General features: G+C 45.0%; 1 protein-coding gene across 4 annotated transcripts in view; it reads left to right on the forward strand.

The window, feature by feature from the left end:
• Window positions 1-20,162, forward strand: part of skap1 (src kinase associated phosphoprotein 1) — a 29,699-nt gene extending 9,537 nt beyond the window's left edge. The window contains exons 5-14 of one of the 4 annotated variants that reach the window (XM_034571261.1): window positions 5,681-5,761; window positions 5,870-5,953; window positions 6,048-6,172; window positions 6,851-6,914; window positions 8,566-8,763; window positions 10,892-10,942; window positions 11,060-11,169; window positions 19,134-19,236; window positions 19,366-19,373; window positions 19,585-20,162. In XM_034571261.1, coding sequence (XP_034427152.1) covers window positions 5,681-5,761; window positions 5,870-5,953; window positions 6,048-6,172; window positions 6,851-6,914; window positions 8,566-8,763; window positions 10,892-10,942; window positions 11,060-11,169; window positions 19,134-19,226 — 806 coding nt within the window. In that variant the 3' untranslated portion in view covers window positions 19,227-19,236; window positions 19,366-19,373; window positions 19,585-20,162. Of the gene's footprint in view, window positions 1-5,680; window positions 5,762-5,869; window positions 5,954-6,047; window positions 6,173-6,850; window positions 6,915-8,565; window positions 8,764-10,891; window positions 10,943-11,057; window positions 11,170-19,133; window positions 19,237-19,365; window positions 19,374-19,466; window positions 19,472-19,582 lie in introns of those variants that run through there. The other 3 variants (XM_034571262.1, XM_034571260.1, XR_004612226.1) reach the window with 3 other exon arrangements.
• Window positions 20,163-20,687: the final 525 nt, after the last annotated feature.

Below are 20,687 nucleotides of genomic sequence, written 5' to 3' on the forward strand. Positions count from 1 at the left end.
AGGGGGAAGCTGGTGTCACATTGTAAATTTAGCCCCTTAGTGTCTTCACAGCGGCTGTGGCCTGAGATGTTTGAACGCAGGTGTAGAGCAAAATGAACCCGAGAATGACTTGACATCTGTTCTTGCGCAGAGGCCACGGACGTTTTATTTTTCTTCCAAATTGCTTCAAATGCAAGAGTCAAGACAATAAGAGAGAAACGCCAGATATGTCAGCGTGGCGTGTAGCTGCAGTCTCATTGATTTTTCTTTTTTTCTTTTTCCAGGATCCAAATCGTTTAAAGAAACAAACCTGTGCACGCCGAAGCTTTTATTAAGGCGTCGCTCAGTCGAAAAAGCTTTTATCTCAAGTCCGAGACAGAGATTTGTTCTTTAATCTGATTGACATGTGTGATTAAAAAATAAATAAATAAATAACCCCACCTTAATCACTCCTGCATAAATTCCCATTAAACATCAGTTGAAGCCATGCAGGCATCATGCAGCCTGATATAATGCACTTCATGTTTTCTTTGGTTTAAACACATGCATTAGGAGGTTCTAAACACGGTTTATGTATCGATGACTGAAGTCCTAATCAAATCAGGAGGGGGGGGGGCGTTCTGCCCTTAACCTCAGTGCCGCTCAGTCTCTCTCCTCCCTCCTGACGGCCGCCTCGCTGCAGGGACGCGCAGCAAAGGGCCTCCTGCGCTAATGAGGAAAAATGTATCAATTTAGCTGTGGCCTGCTCGCAGATTGAGCGCCGGGTGGGTGAAGGTGCACTGAGTGAATCCTTTTTCCTAATCAAGGACAGTATCGAAGAGGATTGCGGTCTCGCTCGCTTCGTCTGTAGAATCAGCGGCATTCCTCCCCTCAGCCCCCCCCCCCCCACACACACCACCCCCCCCACACCACCCCCGGGGCCCGGGGAGCCTCTTTCTGCCTTCTGTTTCACCTCATCAGCAGGGTTCACGCGGAGGTCGGGTCCTGCCCCCCCGATGCTGCATTCAATGCAATACCTCTTGCATGGAGAAGGCAGCGTGAAAGCCCCCGTGCTCAAGGACTAAGCAGAGGAGAAAGAGAACATATGATAACTGGACGGTTTTGATTCCAACCTGTGCTGCGTGACTGGGTGGGGGGGGTCACCTTTTCTACTCTAAACAGATTTATTAATCCCATTGATCGTCTGTACCTTGTGATTTAAAAGTCAAAATCCCTTGTTACATTCCTACAGAATAGATGTGATGCATTGAAAACATTTGTGTGATATTAATTTGCCGCGAGGTTCATTTTGATTCTCGGCCCTTTTGGCAATTTGATGTTAAAAATCTGAAGCAACAGCAGATTTTTCAGTTTTTTTTTTTATTGTTTTAAGTCATTTTGAATTCAAAAATGCAGTGAATTCAGTTTCTCAGATGTAACGGACACGTTAATATCTTCTGGTCTTCGACTGAACGTCAGAAGAAGAGAAGCGGTTTCAATCCAACTCGTGACGGCCATTTTATCGACCGAATGTTTAATACAGAAAATAACTGATACGTCAATAATGAAAACGACTGAAAAAGAATATGTAGTAGATCATGTTGTGAACGAAGGGACCCAATAAAAGTTGTGTTGCAGCAGACGAATACATGACGATCACACTGTCGACATCACAAAGGGAAATAAATTTAGCATCACAAGCACAGAGATGATAATAAATGACTAAATACTAAAGATGCATGATACACACACACACACACACACACACACACACACACACACACACACACACACACACACAAAAAAGAAAGATAGAAGGAATAGATTAGACAACCAGTGTTCGACGCCAGATTTTCACACAGCAGATGATGAACCGAGCAAGAATAATATCATTTTTATTTTCTTTAAAGACATTTCACCCATCACACTCGTTTCACACGACGCCGTCTGTAAATCAAAACATCGTAAATACAGTAATTTTCCACGAGGACACGTTTTAATATATTTGCGAATCTATAAATCGGCCTAATTTCAAGTGACAATTAAAACAATTGTGCGGATTAATTTCATGAAGCATGGAATTGCTAAAAATGTGGTTATGAAAACTCTCGAGCCTGATTTTTAAATCCTCAATTCCTGCCTCTTCCAGTATTTCTCCATGTAAATGATAACACAAGTGTTTCTGTAGCTGGGGACACAACAAAGACGTCCTGACTCAAAGTGCACGGACCCCTGCTGGGTCTGAGCCGTCCCTGTGCCGGCGCTCCTCCTCGCTCCCTTCCTGCTCTCCAAGGGGAAAAGATAATGAAGCGCCTGCTTACTTTCCTTTTACCGTTCCCATCATCTGTACCACTCAACATCTCCGGTGCGTTTCTGTGTTTTCACAACATCTCCGTTGCATTATGACCACCGTTAGATCTAATGTAACGTATTAGTCCTCCCACCCAACCATTTGCCTTCATTTTGATTCACTCTCTATCCAGCCTTTGATTGACTTTCAGCCTAACTAAAGTGGATTTTAATGAGAGAATACATTAACTCCCTCTGGTCATGCTAACATAAATCAGCCCTTTCTCGCAGGATCAACTGCTGAGCTCATAACACCATGCTGAGAGAGTGTGAATAACCAAATGAGAGATCGTGGCTGTGGCAAACTGCTGCCAGCTCAGATGCATTGTTGTGCGTACCCCTCCGAAACACACCCACCCCATCACGAGTTTAAAACAAGTTCAGGGAGGCAGCAGAACGAGGCTCTCACCAGCACACGGGTCAGCTCGCTTATGGAAATGCTGCCTTTTGTGTCGGGATCAATTAAACACATATTTCTGGTCAATTTCTATTGATTATCTCCTTCCATTTGGAAACGGGGGGGTGACTCGAATCTTTTCTTGCTGATTACCACTGAGAGCCGTTAGATTCAGTTATCGCGGCCCCGTAGCAAGTCCTCACCTTGATTTACGAAACGCGGGAAGCGACTCCCAACATCACATCTATCTGCTTCTCTTTGTTGGTAATTGCACTCGGCTAAATAGGTTATGCTGAAATATCAATAAATTGCCATCAAATTAATGTCAATACCAAAGCTGTGGATGGGGCTAATTAAAACGCAAAAGGGATGAAAATGAAGTCATGGCATTGCCCTGAATAATTGATGCCCGCAATTTATGATTTTTATGAAAGAGTGCCGTCTGTCTGCGAGTTTGATGAGGCCTTAATTAGATGCATTAATGTGTCTCTCTGTGCCTGTACTCAAACTCCAAACTCAAACACCAGGATGGCGGCTGGGCTTTTCTTTTCTTTTTTTTCCAACGCTCTAAATTACACGTTTTCAAATAACATTACCTCTGAATATCCACTTAAAATTGCATTGGTCCCAAAGAGGTGTTAGTGTGTGATTTTCATTAAAAGAGGCATTGTTAACTCAGGACCAATCAGACGCTGCTTTTGTTTAGGGAGGGATCAGGGACCTGAGCAGAATTAAGCAGGGTGATGCTTTAAGGCTTTGCTGCGACCCCGTGGAAGAAACTAGAACTATGGTGCACGTGTTTCGAGGTTCCTCTGAAACCCGTGTTCATGCCCCCCCCCCCCCCCCCCTCTGCTGTGCTCACGTTTGAGGACGCGTACAAAGGACAGTCAAGTGAGGTCAGGTCACTCTGCGCCAAAGTGTTAAACACGCACAAATGTGTAATGTTTATTGACTCGAGCAGATCAGAGTGATCCCATGTTGATTCTGTACCTCCTCATCTATTAGCCGGGCTCGACCTCGGAGATAGATGAAGAGCGAGGGAAGCAGACGGATGAGGGGATAAGACGCGGGCCGCTACAGGGAAGCAGGCCCAGAAGGGAAAAATGGACGGGCTGCTGGCGGATGGATGAGGTGGAGGAGCGTAATGACTGCTCGATGTTATGATGTACTGAATCAGGTTCTCTTTGAGAAAACACTCCTGAGCACCTCTGTATTTATTGTGTCACCGGTCAGTCCATCCACAAAAGGCCGGCTGATGATATGTGAGCGTGTTAGTGCCGTGAGGTGTCTGGGGCTCTGCTCTGGAATGACCCGCTCATCTGTCAGGCCCACGAGCTGCAGCGGCGGCGGGGCTGTCGGATCACACGCCGGACTGTTGAGAAGTTAAATCCCAGGAATGTTAAACCAAGGTAAAGGCAGATATCGACTTCATTAGCTCGCTATGAGAATCATTCTCAACAAAGTCAAGAGAACCTCCTCAAATCAGCCACTTTCAGACGGGAAAGAGTATTTAGTAATTTGTTTTAAATCAGGAAGAGGTTCCTGGTTTTGTAATGTTGGGGTGGGGGTCTTTGTTTAAGCTAGAGGACCCTGTTTGGGGTGACATGTTTGGGTTTTCCCAGCAGTTAAACAGGGCCCCTTTGAGGGGGATGGACTTCAGGCATTCCCCTTGTCATCCGCGCTCTGAGTGAGGTGTCACACAGGCTCGTGGAAATGGTCTTTAAATTGTTCCTGTGTTTCAGACTAAAAAGGCGGTTCCTGTTCGCGAGACTAATGCCTGTTGACTAATGAGTTCGGAGGAAGCCGAGCTTTGTTTTTGACACGTGGAGAAACCGGGTAGTCCTGTTGGAGTCCAGGGCAGAAAGTGGCCCTGGAGGCCGACCAGGGGTCAACGACTGAAGGCGAGACAACGGGTCAAGTGAGCTCACTCCTCGTTAGAACTTCTAAACCATCTTGGAACAAGGAGCAGCTGGTTAAAACCGCTTCACCGGAAGTGTTGTGGTGGACGAGTGGTTAAAACGCACTTCATGTATAATCACATATAGATTCCAGCGCCTCCATTAACATAAACAGCCGAGCAAAGTCATCTCAAAACTTCCCCCCAGCACAAATGACTCAGTCGACTTAATGCCATCGGAAATGCATTGTGCGTTGCTTTCCAGCAACTGCACTAATTAACTTGAGGCTCTTAAGGTTGTGCCATTGTCCTATCATGTTAAAAGTTTGACTTTGCAAATTGATGAGAGTTGTTCGAGTCCCCACAGGAAGGTTAGTCCCATTAAAAGTGCAATGTGAGCAGATGAATGGACTGCAGTGCTCAGCAGCACTGTAAATGTATTGATCCCAGTTTCCTACAGCCTTGCAGGGATGTATTTGATCCACTGGGTTGGAGCCTTTATATTCAGTGTGTGTGTGTGTGTGTGTGTGGGGGGGGGGGGGTGAAGCTGCAGCTTAGTAGGCGTTAGTGGTGAAAAAATTAGCTGATTCATTTTGCTGCTTGATTTGATGCTTTTGTCTTTATTTCTTTATGAATCAAATATCTTTGCACTTTGAACTCTTGGCTAAAAAAAAGGCATTTTGAAGAAGCTCAGAAGTTATGAGCATTTTGATCTATTAAATTATTAGAGCCACAACGATTTGTCAGTTGACCGATAACATAGGTATCTGCATTTATATATTTTTTTCATATTACAGAATAAACAATGCTGGAAAGATATGTATTCATGTTAAAATCATGTTTATTTCCCCATATATTTGGTCGTATTGGTGTTTTCATAATTATAGTTATTTATTTATATATAAACTGTAAAATATCAAGCCTCAATTCCAGTTTCAGTCATAAGGATTTAATAAAGACATCCTGGGAATCATTGCCAATTTTTAATATCTGTATCAGAAATGTTTTAGTCCCTAGTGTCAGTATCTGGGGACATGTCGGGCTCTGTCTTCATCTCGATGAACTGTGTGTGTTCACAGACTTCAGTGACATCCCTCCTGTGGCGGCTCAGGACCTCAGCAACATCTTGAAACAAGGCTACATGGAGAAGAAACGAAAAGGTACAGCTGCTTCCAGACACCGGTCCCGGATCGATTTGACTCAATAAGGAAAACTGCAAGTGCAAATGCTGTATATTGACAGAAACCTACATATCTGTATGTAATTAGAACACAGCTTCTTTGGCTCCGAGTGGCAGAAGAGATGGTGCGTCCTGAACAACTCAATATTCTACTACTTTCGCGGTGAAAAAGGTTTGTACGAAAAGCCACCATGCAGAAACATCACAGCTAATACCTAAAGTGAATCAGATAACAGCCCCGCCGCCTGTTCTCCCCCCCCCCACAGACAAACAGCAGAACGGTTCCTTTTACATCAACGGGTACAGTGTGCAGCTGGTGACCAACCTGAGGAAAGACTCCCGGAGGAACGCCTGCTTCGAACTCGTGGCACATGGACGACGAGCTTTTCAGGTCTGGATTAGCACCACGACCACCACGTGCAAATAGGAGTGTGTGTGTTGGGAATTAAAAGCAAGGCGAGATATGTTATTGTGGAATCGGTGCTCAGTTGTTTTGAGACTACAGGAGAGTCCTTACTTAAAATGTGCCTCTCTCCTCTCGAGGAAATATCTAAAACACATCGAAATATCGACATTAATAAAGAAACGGAGGTTTTATGTAATTCAGAAACAGTCTCTGTTACGTGGTTGGTCCACTAGGGAGCAGTGACAATTTATTTGAAAAACAAAGTATATGTGTTATGTGATTAGATCTGAAATTATTCATCCACAAATAATGAACTGAGACAAGTTGATTGACTTAGTGCATAATTTAAATGATCCTTACTTGAACCTTTTATTCGTGATTGTGTTTATTTAAATATATATTGTTGATATATTGTTATCTGGCAGATTTGACTTTATATGTCCTAAATATTTTAATTACTGTTTTACTATTTTGATAATTCCTACAATGCAATTTTCTATCTTAAGAGGGGAATTTCCTATTAGCTTTTTTATTTCCAAGCCGACTAGAGAGAGAGATTTGTTCTGTATCTCAAAGAGGAAAAATCAAAGGACTTTCATTTCTGCATTATGCTTCTGCAGATGAGATGATAATTACAGGATTCTTGCTCCTCTGTCCCTCCAGTTCACCGCCAGCAGCCCTCAAGAGGCCAGAGAGTGGGTCGACCAAATCAATTTTGTCCTTAGAGGTAAGCCTGTTTGTTTTCTGGCCCCCCCCCCACGTGTGTGTTTTTCGGGAAGAGCAACGTCATCTTCAGACAAGGACATTTAAAAAGTCGTGAGTCGAAAATAAATTCATTTTTGGATTATATAAATAAAATTGACTTGACTTTTAAATAGTCACAAAGATGAATTTAGAAAACCCGGTTAAAGCAGAATAAACCCTCTTCTCTTCCGGAGTCTGGTCGTGTTTCCGAGCGGCTGAAAGGTCAGAAGTGAAAGAGTCTTTTATCATCTCTGACTCCAGAGAAAACCACCGAATCCATCACTAACTGCACACAACTCCTGAATCTCCTAAGTCCACAAGTCGCCCACCGCGTCACGTGCACCATCATGTAGCTCTAGTTCTCCTCCACCCCCCCCCCACCCCTCTCCCTCTCCCTCCTCCGTCCGACCACTCCTCCCCCCCTTACCCTCCTACCAAATTCCAACTTACAGGAAATTGATTGGTAGATGTTCTGGTTATCCTCCAGTGACATTGATTTCTGCTTGGCCGCTGGTGTACGGCCGAGGACCTGATACCCTGTGTTGCAGTGGCCGGTCGCCTGCAATGAGACGGCTCCTCCATCTGAGCGAGCGGTCCTGCCTTGTCTACTCTAAAATGGGCTCGGGCTGGGCCACTGATTTGCGGGAAGTAACAGACACTCGGCAGTTTGTCTTACTTCCTTCCAGTCGGGTTTTACTACGAGATGCAGTCTGATGCAGATGATTCTTTTAAATCCTCCTGAATACACCTCAGAATGAACCAGGCTTCATTTGGCTTTGCAACGTGTACTTTTGTTTTTCTGGTCACTCTGATAGATATTATATATGGTTTGAGAAAATATGAGGTATAAAATGTAAGAGTAACCAGTTCACGGATCAGTGTTTAGACAGAAAAGGGTCAGAAACATTAGACATGAATTTCTCCTTTATGATTTTAGCAAAAACTGAATTAAAAGTTCAGATTACTAATGAATCTGACCTATGACCTTATGCAAAATTCATTATTCCATTCATCAATAAATGTCCTGCTGTTTATCTAGATGATTATTTGAAATTTTTTTTTTTACACTTTAAGGAAGTAACAAATTAAATCCTGCATTTAATAATTCCAGGTCTTATTGTCCCTCCTGCTCGTCCTTGACGTCTTTTATACTCTAGCTGGTGAACCGGGCATCAAATTTCACACAAAGTTGTTTTTTAAAGATGTTAAATTTAACTTTGTGAACGATGTAGAGACCCAGAAGAAATCATCTTAATCTGTTGAGCAACATTACCGAACATCCTGCTTCTGAAATCTGCTGCTTCTCTCTGTTTATCATCGACTGAATTGGTTTTAAGGAATGAAGCGTGAGCAATTCAAAGACGTCCGCTTGTTTTTCACAATTTCAGACATTTTATAGACTCGACAAATAACTGAATCAATGAAAAACACAATAAAAAAATATAAAAATCATTATTATGCCGCCTGGATACAAGCCTCCGTTGTTTGTTACTGCTGCGATGTGGCACGTGTCCTCGTCCGTGACCATTCAGGCATTTCTCTTACTTTACCCTTTTAATACATGTGAGTGTCTTTTGTGCGGCGCTGTGCTCCATCTTCAGGCTAACATCACGTCGTCTCTCCTGCCCTCATAGATCTCAGCTCCACCTGCATCCCCTACGACGAGGAGGAGGAGGAGGAGGAAGAGACCTATGATGACATTGAGGGGGTGACCCACCTTCCCCCGCTGGGGCCCGGTGCTGCCCAGGCCTCTCGGAACGCCAGACTGGGCGGAGGGCGGGAGACGGGGGAGGTTGATGAAGAGGACGAGGATATCTACGAGGTGCTGCCAGGTACGAGGATGTGGTCACTGCACATTCGGAGACGCAGCAGCAGCCGCCCACACACAGATAAATAGACAGGAAGGTGCTGCTCGCGAGAACGTGTGATACTCAGTCAGACAAATGGACACAGCCCTCGGGGGTGTTTGCAACAAGAAAATATTTGTGATGAGCTTCCCTGGCTGCGATGGTCGTGTTGCCAGGTGCCTCCCCATCACCACGACACCCAGGCTGATCGCTCATTTTAAATCAAGCAACACTAATAAGCCTGTCAGGACCGGGGCGGCCGCTGCAGAGCCACACAGGACGAGGAGCAGATTCTCCTGACGCTTCCTCTGGTCTCTGTCCTCTCGCTGAGGATCCGTTACTGTATGTTGTTGAAATCAGCGAGAGCCAGGTCGGCCTGAATGCTCTGTCATAGTACATCCAATTAGCTCACGTTGCCAGGCAACAAATAGCTCCACAATTCAATCCACTAAGCAGAGTTTTTTGCTAAAATCGCCTAGCAACAGCAGTTTAGTTGAAAGGAAGTAAAAAATAGTCCTGGAGCTCTTAACGTCACGTCTCTTATAGAAACTGGAGTTTGATTGAGGCCGTTACGAGATGATCCGTGTGTTTGTGTGCGTGTGAGAGAAAGTCTCTACTGAGGCGGAGACGTTCCCCGTGTGTCAGGCCGGCTACAAGATCCCGAGAAGGACAAAAGGGGTGATCCGATCTTCTCAGCGCCGTCGTCCATCACTCCTTCTATTAAATAAGATACATCAAGATTCTGTTTCACTCAGTGAGTACATTACCTTCGCCAAAATCACTGGTGAGAGGGAAATCAGTCTTCAGTCTGTCACACCGGCGTTCAGAGCCATCTGGGAAGAGGTACAGACCCTGACCACAGATGGCATATCGAATGACGGGCTCTTTTGTTCACTTTCTCACCCCTTCACTTATCAATCACTCCGCAGCTCCCTTTTGCTCACGTCCAGCTTCTACACACAGATTAGACACTGTGCAATTATTAGATGTTTATTGTTATTTTCCTTGATGAGGAAAGATGCTTGTATTCAACGCATCATCTTTTTCCTTGCTAATGCTCTCATGATTATTTAAGATTACTTTGCAGGAGTTACCTTTCAAAGTTATTCTCCTAAAGTTATGGATGTTAAATGTGTAAAGAAATGCGGAGGAGGACTGGAGCATCGTTTTCTACACGACAAGCTCCCTCGGTTTTGTCTGAAAACTCGGAACAAGGCTCAGTTGCCGGCGGAACGAAGCGTTGGAGCTGATGACTGATTTTATTGACTGGAAAATTAAATCACTTTGATATAGAAGCCGTTGGCCCAGAGCCGGGGCCTCTCGGCTGAAGGATGCTCTTCTCCACAGCAGCTGAGGATCGCTTCACAAATGTTTGGGCCCCTTTGCAAACAGAAATAAAATGTCGTTTTTATTCTTTTCATTTTTTTTTTCTGTCATCGTGTAGGAATAAAATAAAAATCGAATAATCTAGTAATAATATTTTTTAAATTTAATTGTAATCATAGTGTGTGGGTTTGAGAGCGATAAAGTGTTTCTGCATCCAAACACAGACTGTTGGTCACAAGTGTGTGTGTGTGTGTGTGTGTGTGTGTGTGTGTGTGTGTGTGTGTGTGTGTGTGTGTGTGTGTGTGTGTGTGTGTGTGTGTGTGTGTGTGTCGCCCTTCCTGCTCTTCCTGGAAGCACAGGCGCAGGTTGTGCTGGAAGGTGGATAGTATTGCTGGGTTGTGGCGTTGCTGTCAGCCTGCTAGTGTTAAGGATGGATGTGGGAGACAGAGGGCAGGCGTATCACGGTGTCACCTCTCAGACCACCGGGTGCCACGCCCCGCAGTCGATGACGCGTCCGCCTCCACGTCCGCCGCCTCCACGTGCCTTAAAGGCAGCCTCGTGCTCTTCAACTTTTTCCCCTGTCCGGGGACTCTGATGAATTTGATCCCATTGAGGAGTTCTGTCACACGGAGAGAACGACACCAGAGATTGTCTGACGATGCTTTTTATTTCCTTCGAGATTAAAAAGAAATCTATTGAAAAATAGTTTTTAGTTTCTTCCTAAAGGTCAAACAGACAAGTATAAATGTTCCGTCACAAATATCATTATGTTCTGTTTGTTTCTTTTAAGAGGATTTTCTGGATCCAGATGAGAGCAGTGAGAACCCCGGCAAACAAGGTCAGAGCCTCATCACACTCATCTACTAATAATGACAACATCTCCAGCCTGATAGTTCACGAAAATCACCATTGTCCTGTTTTTTAATTTAAATTTGTGCTCTGCGTTTCCTCCCAGCTTGGTCATCAGATTACGCTAACTACTACCAGTGTCTATGGGACTGCCAGGCCGACGAGCCGGATGAGCTGGCCTTCGAGAGAGGAGATCTCATCTACGTCGTTAGCAAGGTCAGCAGCGCCGTCAGCAGCAATAATCCAAGAGGTTTTGGGCCTTAAAAAACTTGAATTAAAAAAGAAAAATACAAATATATAGATTGCTTAAAGTGTATAAACACACAGAGAAGGGAGTTACTTCCTAGTCCCAAATAAAACGTCAAAATCGATGTTTTTCTATTTGCGTATTTCGGACTTGAGCATAAAATGGAAGTAGGGGAAACGTGCTGTTATTAAATAGTTTGTGTTGGACTTCATAAATCAATAGCAAACTGATTTCCAATTCCCAATTAAATATGAAAAAAATAGTTTCTAATCTTCTAATTCTCTACATTTCACCTCTAACACGAATAATCTCCGACCGCACACTCGACTCATGTTCGACACGATTACAATGTGATGCCGATGTTTTCCAAACGTGTTAATTATCTTTAGGGGGTTAAACAACGTCAGCTCCAGTAAATCGCCGTGTCCTCGTTCGCTTTTTCCACACAACCTGCTGATCTCCCCAACATCTCAGCGAGCACTTGCGTCTCGATGCAGCAGAGAAGCAGCAGCGGTGGCGTTGCCGGTTCCCCGGGCCACTAGGGGTGAAGCACCATTCGCGCGCTGCGTAATGGAGCTGTTGTTCATTACGGCGCCTCGATCACAGGGGTTAATTGAGCAGGCAGCCATGCGAAGCTCTTCCCTTTTTCTGTTCGACATAAACTGCAGGTGCATCTCAAATCTTTTCTCTCAATCTGTTTCCTTGTGTTTTATGGGCATCTCGTAGTTGCATGCAGAGTATCTACCAGTGAAAAGACACCCTACTGGAAATCAATGGCTTGTAATTTGGGCACTTTTACTGTGCTGCTCACGGCGACTCGTTCCCCCGACTGTTGAGATTGAACCATCGTGTTCTGTGCTGAGGATAAAGTATCTGACGAGCAGCGAGAGGAGGAAGTTACAGCGTGTTCAGCTTTATTCTCTGTCATTCAACCTCGTGATTCCTTAGTTAAAGAAGCTGAATCTTAATTAGACTTGATATTTTCCCTTTGGAGCAGATTAAACACAGAGACGCTCCCACTTTCTGAGTCAACGGAAGAAGTTGAGGGTTTAGATTTTGTTGGAATAAACGAACAGTGTCGGTATTTGTTGAAGAATAATGAGACTTTTGTTTGTAACGGCAGACGTGGCTCAGGTGAAATATGCTTTTTGCACATGATGGACTTTTAATTGAGGCTCTCGTGGCAGTGCCAGATTAATGAGATGGCAGCATTCAGTGTCTGTGTGTGCTGGTGGATGGGGGGGGAAATGTCAAAACAGCCATGTTCATTTCTCACACGAAGATGACAGAGGCAGCGTACTTGGGGAAACAAAGGGGGGGGGGGACCTGGCGTCGTGCTCCAGGATCACTTCTCACTGTATGGATCAGATTACCACCTCGCTGGAGAGCTTAAAAGCAAACCAAGTCCAGGTTGGAAGCAGGACTTGGCTGCAGCGTCCCACAGTCCTAATGACACAGATCCCTCTCGTTTTGTCAAGCTGTGCGCTGAAGTCATAACACGGTGACGGACTACAGGAGAATATTCTAACTATCTTCCAGGAGGATTTAAAGCCAGAGTCTTAAGCGAGGCTGTAAATTATTCAACGGAGATGTCCGAGCGGCTCCTGGAGTGTTTGGTTCAGTGTGACGACACGACTCCACCTGTGTCCCAGTCTGCGTCCTAATAGCATCACATCTCCCTCCTGAATAGCATTATTTGGATTATGGCCTGTAATCGGCGATTCACTTTAACGAGCCCTCTGGGAGGACTTCCCTGTGTCTTCTGTGCTGCTCGCAGGCCCCTGTCGACGCTCCGTTTTTACGGGGGATTCCTGAGAACCCTGACCTCCCGTGAGTGAAATACGGGCCCTTGGCTAGATCTCAAGTCTGTCGCTTAACTGGGGACCCAGACACATGAAATGGCCGTAATAAAACCAGGGCCCATAAATTCTCTTAGAGGGTGGGAGGCCTGGTTGTCTGTGCTGTTATGTCAACACTGACCATAATTACAAGGTAATAAGGACACGCTCTAAGTGCTAAATCAATGGTGCTAACAAACTGTTATTTTTAAAGCTGGGATGTGATTGACTGCCGAAGTGCAGAATGGGATCGCCACAGGCGTAGTGTCATATGGCCGTGAACTGAGGAGAACATGCCGATTGTATAAAAGGCCCTCATCCATCATTATTGATCCCTCACTTACTGTAAAGTGGGGGCATTTTTACTGTATTTGTGTGTCTCCCCCCCTCCCCCCCCCCTTCCTGTTGCTGTGTGCGCGCGCACGTCTGCTGGTGTCACTGACAAAGTAAATAAATTAGGAACCTCACAACTCATATGAATCCCATTAGTTCAGGAGGATTAATCTGGTCGTGTGGCTCCGCCGCTGCAGCGATGCCTGACTTGCTTTCTGCAGAGCTCGATGCTCAGCGCGCTGATACATGAGGTAGAAACACGCCGGGAAATCCATCTTGTGATTTCTTTTTTTTTTTTTTTTTTGCTCTGGCATTTCATTTCTGAGAGCTTGCATTTTTCTAATGCGCATTATGGCTTTACAATGACATTTCAGTGTGTGATGACTAATGCTGCACATATCACACTCATCACACCTTTTTCTTTTTCACTAAATTGTTGAGATGTTTCCCTGCAACACGATGATCTAAACTGCAGCTTATCCCAACATGCAGGGGGGAATTTGTGATAGGATTTACATTGTGTATGTTGCAGCCTTGTGTTCATTTATCACAGCTGCTCAAAGCTGTTGTTTCACTTCTCCCTGACGTGTGCACATTGTCGGCCACGGCCACCACACTGAACCATAAGCTTGTCCTGCATTCTTCCAATCTAATTTATGTATCCACAATCAAAAGACATGGGCTCCACAGGTCAGCTGTCACATTCCTGTATTCCCACAGGCACTCATGGAGAACGGCGGGATGGAGTGGGGAGAGATTTATGGCACAAACCCATCCAGGGTCCTTAAAACTCTGGCAAGCGCTGCTGCCACCTCTCCCTCGTTCTCTCCATTGCCCTGCTCACCTCTCTTCCTCCCCGGCTGTCCAACCACAACGCAGAGACGGGGAGACGGGCCAGCCAATCCGCTGCGTCTCCCAAAGCAGGGCGTCATCTCACATTAGCCTGAAGTGTTCAGCTGCCTGTTGGAGACAATGAGAACATGGACACCACTGACACCCTGTGGCAGAGTCCTGTAACAGGACGGTTCTATTGAACTTATGCAAACACCAAAAGCTGATTTAGAGCCTTTTTAAATTCACATGCTGGGATTTTGAGCCTTATTATGGAATTTAAAAAAGGAAAATATGAAATTCTAAAACTCATTTTGTGCCTAAATGGCTTCTCTCCTATCCCAGCTACCTGTGACGGACTCTATTCGGGGTCATCACGGCTTCTCTGTGTTGTACAAGCTGGTGTGCTGCACTGGCCACAGGTCACAGCCACTGAATGCAGCTGAAGAAAAGCAAAAGTGGGCAAACAATCAGATGGGGAAAAGTCAAGCTAGAGAGACAAAGAGGGGGGGGGGGGGATCCCTTTATTCTTTTGTGTGAACCCTGTCCCCCCCCCCTCTCTCTCCGTTTCTCTGTCACACTCCCATTTAAAGACCCCTGGCTGCTATTGTGGCCATAGACACCAAGACGCTATAGACAGGCAAGACATCCTATTTACCACCCAGAGTAGCGGGGGGGTGAGTCTGGGGTTCGGGGTCACGCAGGAGGCAGCGGTCATCCCCCGGTCAACTACAGTAGGTCATTATTCAGCCCAAGCCAATAGCCCAGAACCGTGTCCGAGCAACCCACCCCCAATCCATTCTGCTTAATTATTATAAATGAGGGGCGGCGTAAACAGCCATCATTACAGACACTCAGTGGCATACACAAATCCACTTTAAATTGCTATTAAGTTAAGGAGCTATCTGTAATCCCAGGCGTGCATTAGAAAGGAGCGAGTAGGTTTTCTTTTTATTAAATCTCACCGTCCCTGAGATATTTTCAAATGTTCTCATGCTCTGTCATGTTTCCAATTTGAAGCCAATTCACTGATTTAATTAAAAGCCCACTTGGAAAAAATGGACACTAAGTAGCCGTTTCCATCGCTGCTCGTGCAGAATTACCTTCAATATTTCTGGATTGATTTCAACAGGATTCTTTCTTTTTTTATTCTTTGCACAGAAATCTTTATGATAATCGAAAGAAATAAGCATCTCCCCCCCCCACCCCCCCGGTTTCACGTATTATCGGCTCATTTGCGAAGTGTACCTGGGCTCGCTAACCCGATTGCAGGTTACAGATCGCGGGCTTCTAACGGGCGAAAGGTGTTCATGCTTCTTTGTTAGGGTGACCCCCGTGATGGAAGAACTGCAGAAGGGCTGCAGTGCATCTGATGAGTCCACGTAGAGGATGAAGGGAGAGAGGGGAGGGAGGGAGGGGGGGAGGAAAAAACAAGAGAGGATGCGAGCAGAAAGGCTGCTAAAGGAGGGAGGGAAAGGAGGGAGGAGGTGAGGAGGGAGGGAGGGAGAGATTGTAACACCCAGGCGGCGGGTTCAGCAGCAGGGCAATGAGAGACTTCCTGCGCTCTATCACGCCCAAGGCCTGCCTCAGTCAGCTGGTGGCCGAGGAGAGATGCCTCATGTGTCAGGCTTATTAGCACTCCTCCTACTTTGTATGCATTTGGGATTGTGTGTCTGTGTGTGTGTGTGTGTGTGTGTGTGTCATCAGGGAGCACGAGTGTGTGTTCGAGAAGAGAGAAGGGACACAGAGAATTCCTAATTTTTACTAAAGAAGTAAAGGTGTATTTCATAAAGCTGTGTGTCGAGGTGTGTTTTCTTTAGGTACAGTCGGTGGCGTGAGGCGACACCTGCCCCCCCCCCCCCCCCCCCCCCGCGCTGTCTTTCACCGCATCCAACCAACCTCGACTCACCGTCTCCCCCCCCCCCCCGCTTCGGGCTCGGGCGGCTGTCAATCCGTCCTGCGGTCGTGGAACGTGAGCGATGGGCCCATCAGAATGCCGCCATTAGCCAGCCCCCTGAGTGGTAAATAAACGATCGCGCCGGTACACTGCAGGTGTTGTCATGGCAACCTGCTCCTTCTCAGCACCAGCCCCGCCCATGCTCGTTCACCCCCCCACCCTCCCCACCTCCCCGCTCTCTCAGCAGAGGAGTCACCGGGAGGTTAACGAGTCAACGCGTCGCAGCCACCACAACACGGCGCTGTTTGCTCCCCCCCCCCCCCCGCCCCCCCTCTGCTCCCACACTGAGTTGATTTGATCTGCATCCAGGTTGCAGCAAACACCGGCTCTGATATGTGTCACCTCTCACCGCCACACACTGTGTCCCGGTACGTCTCCTTAATGGGACGAAAGCAGACGTTTCCCAGGCCTCGGCCGCTCGGGCCCACTTGATTTAGCTTCCCCCCCCCCCCCCAGAGCGTCTCGCTGCGAGCATCTTCCACTTTCCAACCGATCCTTAACAACTCGGCCTATCGCTCACGGGGGCACGGCGAGCCCGAAACACGCCCCGACCGCCGCACTTCAAAGCTTCAGACGCAAAATTACAACCAAAAACAAATCAAACGTAAAAGAGGAGAACAAACAGAAGGACGAGGACATTGAGGAGTTGGCTTAGTTTTTGTCATTTGGATAATTTACTCTCCGCGCCTCTTGGAATGTCCCTATTACAGCAGGTGTACTCTGGATGAACCCATTCCAAGTATGAGGAAGATGGACTCTGCACGCCTGACAGACTTCCACCGCCATTGGCAGCCACTCTGTGATGCAGCAGTCGTATTAAAATGGCGGCGCTGATAATCCAAAAGACCTTTCTCGGGGAGAATTTGAGACCGACTGCACAGATGGGCCACGGAGATAAATAAAAATCTCTGTCACTACGGTTGGTGGAATAGTGCTGCGACGCCCCCGAGGGAGAGGAAAACTGTTTCGCTCTCTCTCGTCGATGCACCCCCCCATCCCCCCCCCCCCCCTCGTCCGTCTGTCTCCCCTCTCCTCCTCCTCTGTTCACGTCCTCTCAGATGGGAACCAGAGCCAGGTTTCCCACAACCGGGCTTTTCCCTCTGTGCTCTTATGGGGACTTAACTTTCCCCTTCGTGGTGAAACACACACACTGAACTGTCGAGTGGGAGTTGGTCTGAGTCTGGAGTCAGAACGACGAGGCCGGGGATCGACCATCTGAGTCTCAGTCGTCTGTTAGAGATGAAACACACATGGTTTTTGAGGCTCAGCTGCAGGTCACATGACTCTGAGGTGTTTGGACGACTTGTTGACCTGATGACGGAATCGTAGTCTTTTAGACGTGTGTGTGTGTGTGTCTGTGTCCATGTGATTTCACAGACGTGGTGCGAGCTTGTGTGTAGTTGAGCGTTCAGTCTCCTCAGTGCTAAACTCTCAATCTGCTGGAGAGGAGAGATGAGCAGGCCACCCCCCCGCTCCATCAGGACGGGGAGGAACGAAGGCCGGCTGGTGCCTCCTCTGAGCTTTAACCCCCCCCCCCCCTGGTCTCAGGCCAAATATTGATCGAGTACAGATCTTCCCAACTGGGATCAGAAGATCGTGGTGGATGTGACTCAAGTTCCCAGAAGGTTTAAGACTCGTATCCAGCACAGATCTGCGTTCGGTTACTTCAGTCTGAATTTAAGAAGTATTCAATGTGCACATTTGCAATATTTTTTTTAATCTAAAATAATATAAATATAAATATTTTGCACTTTTCTTTATGAAATGCAACTATAGAATATTTGATTATTTAACTGAGTTTTAACAGAAGAACCAAATGAAAGTGTATCGGGATGTTATCTAACAGACATTTTATTTTTAATGATTAAATGCAACTTAAAATATCACTTGACGTAATTTAGATATTTTCAACATGTAAAGCAAAAACATGAATATTAAAAAGGAACATATCTGATAAGAGGAACAATCAGATTCACATTAAAATCACATTTATTTTAAAGCCAAATTTTAACAGAGTTGAAATGATATTTTCATCTTCCTCCTGCAGGATCAACTCCTTCCTCATATTTAACTAAAACATTACTTTTAATTCAGCCGTTCAACACATGCACTTCATTTTATCTGTATTTAAATTGATTGAAACTTTTTTTTAAAACCTATTAAAAAGTAAAACCTGCTCGTCAGAAGCAACAGAAAACACAAAGTGATTCTGTAAAACTGCTGATTGTGTTTTAGCAGCTGTCAAAAAAAACCCCTAAAGGTTTTTTATTGATGTTGAAATAAAAAGTTTTTTCAGATTTAATGTTTTCAGACACCAGCTTGAGTTACAGTGGATTTCATCTAATGTCAATATCGTTATTTATTCTCTCTTCTTCAGGTCGTTTGTTTCGGTGATGTGAGGATGAACGGAGTCCGATTCTAAAACTCCTTTAGGCAAATGTGTGAATTATCACTTTATGAATGTAACTGATTTGATTTCACACGAGAGAATCTCTGATCCTGTCGGTGTTTCTCTTAATCACAGCACAAACGTGAACTTTTGTTTTAATCAGTCTGGGGGGAAAAAGCAGTTGTGTCTTTTCATCCGTGACTAAAAAGCAGTTTGATTTCAGACTCTGTCTCACTCCGGTTGTTTCCCACATGTTGGAACGCCCTCCAGGTTGATGTCTCACAGAATATCGCACACGGCTGTTTCCTGTGAGGGCTTCTTGACTTTTTCTGGATTTCCTTTTCCAGAGTAGAAGAACATTTCTTAATTTCATTATCTCAGCCGCCACTGAAAAAGCAAAAGGCCAAACTGGGTCCAACTGCAGTTCAAATCATTCAAATGGTTCTTCTTGTGTTAATATTATGAGACGAGCGTTACATTAAAATGAAATAAAAATGTGAGATTGTTGCCGGTTGCTGCTTCGTCTGCTTGTTCTCCGACTCCTCGACGACTCGCTGATCTTTATTTGTTTCACTTTGGGTCCAGGAGTACAACATCCACGGCTGGTGGGTCGGCGAGCTGAACGGCGCCGTGGGCATCATCCCCAAGGACTTCCTGCACCCTGCTTACATCCTCTGAGCTCCGACAGGTACGGAGGTTCTCTCTTATCATCAGCGTTATGGACCATTACTGTGGCCTGATACACAGAAACTGTCCCCCTGGTGCTCGTCCAGATTGCCATTGAGGTATATTCAGTCGTTGACCTGCCGTTTATGGCATCTGCTGGCTGGAGGAAGTACTGCAAAAAGCAATCTGAACGCCGCAGTGGGCGATAGGTGAGAATAAATATGTGCAGCAGAAGCACGATAACAGTGTCAGATGTGGTATTTAAGAAAATTATTCCCTGATACTGTTAGAAAGGCACAGCTTCAAATGAAAACTGAATTATTGATGCATCTGATGGTGTGTTTGTCTTTTGTTTTGTTTCACTACAGAGCTGCTGCTGACAGGCCTCACGGATAATCTCATGACATTTCAATATTCTCTGATAGACTGTAAATTATTATTCTCTCATACAAATTAAAATCTCTGTCAATCTGCTGCAGTTTTGCTCATTTCTTTCAAAGCACAAACGTATGTGAAAGGCTCCTTCGTGCCAAACAAGAGGTGAAGCAGTTAATTCATCTGTTTGTCAATCAACAGAATGTTAATAAATAATTTAAGTTAAGAAAAATGCTGAAACATTTTCTTGTTCCAGCTTCTCATATTTGAGGTGTAATTATTAATGGAAAAATATTTGGCTTTTAGACTTTTAAAAAAATGGGAAAAGGAGAATTTTCCATTATTTTATAAACTAAACTTTACCAATTTAATAGAGAATAATTTGATAATAAAAAAGATAACTATTAGCAGCAGCCCTGTTATGAACTGAATGATTATTTTGGACTGATATGATTCTGACTTTTATTGATTCACTGGTTGAAAATGTAGATTGACTGAATTTTATTTATTTGTTTTTTCATCACTGATATTCATTTATTAATTTTTTTTGTATAAAATCCACATTTGTTTTGTGTGATATGTGAAATATTTTAAACCCAATACTGTATGAAAAATAAGAGAAATCTCATGTCAAGTATTTACTGTTTAAATTCAGTTTTATTATTAATCTTGTTCCATTTCCACCCACTAGGGGTCAGGATTGCTCCAACATCGTGTATTAAAAGCACGAGATGTGTGTTGATAGAAATACACAAAGTCACACGTGACACAATAAAGACGAAACAAGCGATTTGAAATAAAGTAAATTATATTTTCTATGTTTACATGGACACGTCTCAGGTTGTCATCGTCCTTGTAATGAAACAAGTCTCTGTAGAATCAGTGGCTTTGTCTCCAAACTCATTTACAGTGTAGAAGGAAATCTGAACTCAGATCTGTTCAATCCAACAACAGGAAATCCCCCAGTTTAGGATTACTGGACCTCTACAGTCACATTTATGAGCATTGAACAGTGAAACAGTGAAAGCTTGAAGGTTCAAATGGTACAACCAGCTGTGCGTCCCTTTTTAAAAGCATCTAAATGAGTTAGACTCAGCA

The sequence above is a fragment of the Hippoglossus hippoglossus genome, chromosome 19, assembly GCF_009819705.1.
Source record: "Hippoglossus hippoglossus isolate fHipHip1 chromosome 19, fHipHip1.pri, whole genome shotgun sequence".
In the NCBI taxonomy this organism is placed as follows: Eukaryota; Metazoa; Chordata; class Actinopteri; order Pleuronectiformes; family Pleuronectidae; genus Hippoglossus; species Hippoglossus hippoglossus.